This window comes from Mercurialis annua, linkage group LG3, assembly GCF_937616625.2.
Source record: "Mercurialis annua linkage group LG3, ddMerAnnu1.2, whole genome shotgun sequence".
Taxonomy (NCBI): domain Eukaryota; kingdom Viridiplantae; phylum Streptophyta; class Magnoliopsida; order Malpighiales; family Euphorbiaceae; genus Mercurialis; species Mercurialis annua.
This window is the reverse complement of record NC_065572.1, coordinates 58,294,581-58,301,711: the sequence shown is the minus strand read 5'-3', so window position 1 is coordinate 58,301,711 and position 7,131 is coordinate 58,294,581. Positions and strand designations below refer to the sequence as shown.

At 36.1% G+C, this 7,131-nt stretch overlaps 2 protein-coding genes across 2 annotated transcripts; both read left to right on the top strand.

Moving 5' to 3' along the window:
- The first annotated feature begins 1,764 nt into the window (after positions 1 to 1,764).
- On the top strand, positions 1,765 to 3,480 carry LOC126673974 (cytochrome P450 CYP94D108-like). The gene has a single exon (XM_050368311.1). The coding sequence runs from the start codon at positions 1,848 to 1,850 to the stop codon at positions 3,372 to 3,374; it is 1,527 nt and encodes a 508-aa protein (XP_050224268.1). The 5' UTR covers positions 1,765 to 1,847; the 3' UTR covers positions 3,375 to 3,480.
- A 558-nt stretch (positions 3,481 to 4,038) lies between these two features.
- On the top strand, positions 4,039 to 6,506 carry LOC126672740 (protein FAR1-RELATED SEQUENCE 5-like). The gene is made up of 4 exons (XM_050366694.2): positions 4,039 to 4,216; positions 4,741 to 5,591; positions 5,675 to 6,175; positions 6,260 to 6,506. The coding sequence occupies exons 1-4, from the start codon at positions 4,142 to 4,144 to the stop codon at positions 6,504 to 6,506; spliced, it is 1,674 nt and encodes a 557-aa protein (XP_050222651.1). The 5' UTR covers positions 4,039 to 4,141.
- Positions 6,507 to 7,131: the final 625 nt, after the last annotated feature.

Below are 7,131 nucleotides of genomic sequence, written 5' to 3'. Positions count from 1 at the left end.
CCGAACCGGAAAATGTGGTTAACCGGTCCAACGGTTTAGGTTTAGGTTTTTGATTTTTAATTTTCATGGTTAATGGTTTAGGTTTTGGTTTTGGATTTCTAAAAACCGTGGTTAATCGGTTAACCGGTTTATATATATATATATATATATATATATATATATATATATATATTCATATATTTTTAATAATTAATAAGGTATATTTTATGATCTATAAAATAATATGGATTTTATAATATACACAATAAAATCTAAATATAAAAATATATTGATAGATATTTTATTTAGGAATATTTCTATATTTTAGGAGAATTTATATGTAAAAATATTTTGAAAGAAATTTGTTTTTCTTATTAAAATATTTACTTAACAGAAATAGAAATATTTAAGTATATAGATAGCAGAAAGTGGATGTGAACAACACCACAAACAATTCAAAAAATACAAACCTATCTTTAATGTTACTTATAAATTATTTGTAAATAATAATAGTTTTAAATATTTGCATTGACTTAACTATTCATAAGATAGTTTAGATTTATATTTTTAATATAATTTGAATTTCTATGGTTTTTTTTGTTTGCTAAAAAATTAAATAGAATTAAAATTTTATCTTTTTTTGTCTTTAATTTTTCTAATGGTTATATGGTTAAAAACCGCAAAACCGAAAAACCGAACCGTTTTTGATGGTTAACCGATTTACCGGTTAACCGTTTAAAATTTTAGGTTTAGGTTTTTAATTTTAAAAACCGTATTACAATGGACCGGTTTACAAATCACCCTCATGGACCGGTTAACCGGTCCATGCCCACCCCTAGTATTTTCCATCAAATTAACTAAGAAAATTCTATTTACCTATTTTTGGCTAGGGAAGTTATTTTTCTAGTTAAAGGGAAGTCAAAATGCTAAATATTCCGGGAAATTCTTTTAATTGAGTTGATTGGTTATTTAGGTACAAATCTTTTGTCTCGCTCTCTATACTAAGATATACCATAAGACCAATAAGTTGATTCGAGATCTCACTGGATTGTGTTTGATTTGGTTGGGTGAGTGGGTGAATTTAGATTTGCTTAGATTTGATTTTTGCTATTGAGTTTAGGAATATTTAGGATATTTTTGAGAAAATAAAGGGTTTTGGCCGGTTTTTTTGGGCGGTTTGGGGACAAAATGGGTTTAGTTGATCAATAGGTAAAGTTTAGGGAGTTTAGCGGCCGATTTTAAAATTCAGAGGGTTTAGTGATAGAGGATTTAAGTTGGAGTGACATAGCTGATTAAGAGCGGAGTTTCTTGCTACTTCACAGAAATAAAGCTTCTTTTATCCACTTACTCCCGACCAAACGAGACTTTAATATCCCGTTTGACTGTATATTTTATCAACGGGTCCTCCTTTGGGAGGGATGATTTCTTGAGACAGTATATATATTTATTAATCTGTAAACCGATCGAAACCAAAACTGTAAATTACAATCAATCATTATAGCTTAGATATTGGTAGCAGCACTACATAATAGCAATCACAACTCAACAGAATAAGTTTAGTCACACATGCACAGAACACTTGGTCACCAACAAAGCTGCCAATTTTCATTTGGACCACCTCAAGAGTATAATGTTAAATCATTTGGCTGCAAATATTTGTACGTGTTCGGTCGATAAGATCATCCTTGCCATATCTTACTAGCATTTTTTGAGTGGCCCCTAAACTTTGAAAAATATAAATCACATTTTCATAAATTTTAAAAATTCAGCTTGCTCAGAATTAATTATGTGCCTCACATTTAACTATTTTTAAGGAGTCATAAAACAACATATACCAATCTTTCTATTCAATCTAGTACTCTCTAACAATGGAACCCTTATCTCTTCAATTTCTTCTATTACTTTCCCTTTTTTCTTTCTGTCTCTACCTATACTTTCTCTACTCTTCACAAGCCAAAACCACCAAGAAAGGTTTCAAAACCTACCCTATACTAGGAGCTTTGCCTGAATTCTTGAAAAACCGCCACCGTTTCCTCGATTGGACTACCGAAGTGCTCGGTCATTGTCCGACTAACACGGCTGTTTTTCGCCGGCCGGGTAGAGTCCACGGAATCATCACAGCAAACCCTTTGAATGTTGAGTATATTCTCAAGACAAACTTTGACAACTATCCTAAAGGAGAGAGATTTATTTCTCTTCTTGAAGACTTTCTTGGCCAAGGAATCTTTAACTCTGATGGAGAGTTATGGAAAGTTCAGAGAAAGACTGCGAGCTACGAATTCAACACCAAGTCACTCAGGAATTTTGTGATGGAAAATGTTCGGATTGAGATTTCGACAAGACTCTACCCGATTCTTTCCGGAGCATCGGAAACGAATCAAGTGTTGGATTTGCAGGATATATTAGAAAGGTTTGCTTTTGATAATATATGCAAACTTGCTTTCAATGTCGATTTTGATTGCTTAGGAGGTAATGGAAATGCTTGCTTGAAGTTTATGCGTGCATTTGACGAAGCTGCTATAATTAGTTCGCAAAGATTTATGTATGCTCTTCCATTCTTATGGAAATTCAACAAGTTTTTCTTGTTAGGATCCGAAAAAGTAGTCAAAACATCGATCGGGATTGTTCATGAATTTGCAGACGAGATTATAAGGTCAAGAATGGCGAAAAAAATAGATAATGAAGACCAAGATTTACTATCTCGATTCGCTGGAGACCGTGATAACTCGCTAGAATTTCTTCGAGATATTGTTATAAGCTTCATCCTAGCAGGCCGAGACACTACATCCTCAGCTCTGAGCTGGTTCTTTTGGCAAATATCATTAAACCCGCAAGTGGAAACGAACATAATCGAAGAGCTCGAACACATTAGAGCAAAGAACGGTAAACACATAGATGATCATACTTACACCTTTGAAGAGCTTCGTGAAATGCATTATTTACAAGCAGCTATTTCCGAGACGATGAGATTGTATCCTCCAGTACCGGTGGATACAAAAGCTTGTCGGAATGATGATTATCTGCCTGATGGTACATTTGTAGGAAAACATTGGTTCATATCGTACCATACATATGCAATGGGCAGAATGGAGAGCATATGGGGAAAGGACTGCGGTCAATTTAAGCCGGAAAGATGGCTCGACGAGGATAGGATATGTAGGCAAGAAAGCCCGTTTAAGTTTCCGGTATTTCACGCCGGTCCGAGGATGTGTTTAGGTAAGGATATGGCTTATATTCAAATGAAATCGATAGCTGCTTCGGTGATCGAGAGGTTACATATTAATGTACAGAACAAAGAGAAATGTCCTGAGCATTTGTTGTCTTTGACTCTTAAAATGAAAGGGGGCATGCATGTCAAGGTCAAGAAAAGATGCAAAAAACTAGCTAGTATTTGAGCTTCAAAAAACTGAAATATATACAAGTTATTAAAAAACCAAATATATTAGTGGACAAACTTGATGTAAAGTATAATTGCTTTCGTAAAATATTTTACGTTCAACATTATCTTGTGTATTTAAAGTGTTATTTAAGTATAGGTACTAAAAAGAAGTAAAATTATCAACAGAACTGTATTTAAACCAAACAAAAAACTCTGAAATGCCAATCAAAACCTGTAAGTTTCCAAACCAATCAGTAATTAACATTAACATATAATTTTAAATCAACTTAAACAAAGTTATAATTTCAACACATCATAAGCAAAATTTAGTTGTTGCGATCTTTTGAAACAATAAATTAAAAGAAGAGTATTAGCAAACGAAGGTGTGGTTCGATTTCAATTTGGTATTGCCCCAAGGATAAAAGCTCCTCATCTTTCATTCAACTGCTTCACTACATAATTTAGCATGAAATTTGAGCAGTAATAGTCCTCAAATGGATGCTCATGCTCGTCATTCCGTTCGTTCATTTACAATATAGAGAGAGAAATAAACGCTACAAATTATAACACTCTTTTATATCCTAATCCGTTAATCATATCATCATACTATTATATAAAGTTGATCTCTAATTTATTTTTTAAGGGTATTGCTATTCGCCGCCCCTTTTTACTTAGCACCGCACAGGCGAAAGACATTTTTACCCTTTAGCAAAATTTCAAAAAAAAAAAGTTCTCTCAACTCATTCGAACACACTCGAACAACTACGTAAAAAGTCGAGTAAAATGACGGATAACGAGTATAATTCGTCGGGAAACGAGTACCGACAGTCGGAAACAAGTTTTCCCGGCTTTTCCGAGGTAAAAATTAGTTATTTTAAATTTTTATTTAAAATTTGTGAAGGGGGACAATTGAATTTCACGTCCTCTCCAGAGGAGGGGACGCCAGAGTTTGCCGTCCTCTCCAGAGGAGAGGACGTGAAATGCAACGTCCTCTCCTCTAGAGGGGACGCCAATTTTGGGCGTCCCCTCTTCTAGAGAGGACGCTCGGCGTCCCCTCCAGAAGAGGGGACGCCCAAAATTGGCGTCCCCTCTAGAGGAGGGGACGCCCAACTCCACGTCCCCTCTTCTAGAGGGGACGTGGAGTTGGGCGTCCCCTCCTCTAGAGGGGACGCCCAACGCCGGCGTCCTCTCCTCTGGAGAGGACGCCGGCGTCCCCTTTTCCGGCCGCGACCGAAACGTCGTGGCCGGAAATTAACTAATGCTAAAAAAAAACGTTGAAATGATTTTTTTTAATAATTACAGTAATTTTTTATTCCATATTATTACGACTTTTTATTACATATTATTTCGATTTGTTAAACGTAAGTATTTATGTTTTGCAGGTTGATTTAGAAGATTATGGCGGTGATGGAATTGATTACAGCGATTGGTTTAAGCTAGATCATGGGTTTGATAGTGATGTTGAAGCAATTACTTGGGCTAAGAGTACTGCTATAAAGATTGGATTTGAATTAGTCATTTCGTCACATAAGAACGAGGGGAAAAAGAAGCTTCTACGATGTGCTCGGGGTGAGCGTTACAGAGGTTCATTCACAGATTCTGATTCCTTCGTACGGAAAAATACGAAGACAAAAGCGTGTAAGTGCAAATTTAAAATTATTGTCAAATTAGGAAAGACTGCATGGTTTATACTTACAGATCCTGGTATTTCGAGTACACACAACCATGCTCTAGCTGTGTATCCTGAAGGATACCGTCAGATGAGTGGGCTGAGTGGCGAGGCGAAAGAAATTGTGCGAGATATGAGTGCGGCACAAGCGAAGCCGTGTTCTATCATGGCAGCTTTAAAAGAAAAAGTACCATCTGACAACCCTACAATAAAGCAAGTGTACAACTATAGAGAGACTTTGAGAAAGTCTAGCTTTGAGGGTAGAGATGTGGTTGAGCAATTTTATCACATGGCTCAACAAAATGATTATGTACACTGGACTCTTGCTGAGGAGGATACAGGTGTGTTGACCCATATTTTCATGGCTCATCCTGATTCAGTGAGACTACTTCGTACGTACTACTGGATCATCGGCATGGACTCCACGTACAAGACGAACAAGTACAAGCTGCCTTTTTTTGAGATTATTGGAATGACTCCTTGCAACAAGAACTTCATAATTGCATATGCAATTATGAAGGATGAGACTGAAGGGAGTTACAGATGGGTATTGGAGAGACTGAGGTATTTAATTATAATTATGTTATTTGATATTTTAATGATATTCAAATTCAAATTACTTATTAAATCATCGGGCAATAATAAAGGTGCTTGATTGGGGAACATATTCATCCGAGCGCTATTCTTACTGATCGAGAATTGGGGCTTATGAGACCAGTGTCAGAGGTTTTCCCACGTTCTTCTCATCTACTATGTACGTGGCACATAAATAAGGACGTAGAAGATAGAGTGTACAGAATTAGTGGGAAAAACCAAGAGTTTGCTGAAATTTTCAAGAATAGTACATGGAAGAAAATTATCAGAGCGCCAAGTTTTGATCAATATAACATAGCTGTGGAGCACTTCAGAGATCGGTTTAAAGGTTTTCCAGGGTTGATACAGTACATTGAGGGGACTTGGCTGGGACACAGAGAGAAGTTCGTATCTTGCTGGACGGACTTAGTCCTACATTTTGGAAACACCACCACATGTAGAGTCGAGAGCGCACATGCTCAGCTTAAGCAGTGGCTCAACTCTAGCACCGGTGCTCTGGACACAGTCTGGACGAATGTCGACAAAGTTATACAGTCGCAGCTGATAGATATCCGGTAACATTCTTCTCGAGTAATATTAGTACTTATACAAACTATGTTGTCATTATTATTAACATAAATGTTTTAAAATTACTGCAGCAAAACACTTGAGGACTCCAGACGGACTATTGGCGTACATCGACGCGGTTTTCCATTTGACAAGCTCTCATGCAGAGTGTCACATTACTGTCTGGATTTAATATCGAAAGAACTAAGGCGTATGCGAGAATTGAGTACCGATGTCTACGATCGATGTGGTTGTGTGGTTAGATCAACACATCAGATCCCCTGTGCATGTGAGCTGCGAGCGGTGGTCGATTCAGGTATCACGCACCACTTTCATTGAATACTAATATTATTAACATAAACGTTTTCTCTTTTTTTTAATTGTTTTTTTAAAAAAAAAACCGAAATTAATAAAAAAAAAACTTACCGGAGGTTGTCGATTTCTATCTCGTTCCAAATCCGACATTTTCGTAAAATATGAATTTGTGAAAAGTTGAATGAGTTGAGAGGATTTAGGTTTTTTTTTATGAATTGGTTTTCTATTGAAAAAGTGAAAAGGGCAAATATGTAATGTGGCTGTGCGGTACTAAGTAAAAAGGGGCGGTGTTTAGCAATCCAGTTTTTTAATTTAGTGCTGACAAGTGTATCTCTTTAATCTAGCCGCGTGTATTTTTTAAGTTCTACTCTATAACTTCTACCTTCTTAACATTAACCACTAAAACCTTTTGATATTTCATCTTCTCCAACCTGTAACTTTTAGAAGAAATTTAGAATTGAGAATTAGCAACACAATTGGAAGAGTTTAATGAGTAGCCTTTTTATTCAATAATTTCTTGATATCTAACAATGAAAGAAACAAGTCTATATATAGAGATCACACATGCTACTGCTGTGTGAAACAAATCTGCCTAGTGCAGATTTGTGTTCATATGAATCTCCATAAATCAAGAGATAATGCCATGTAT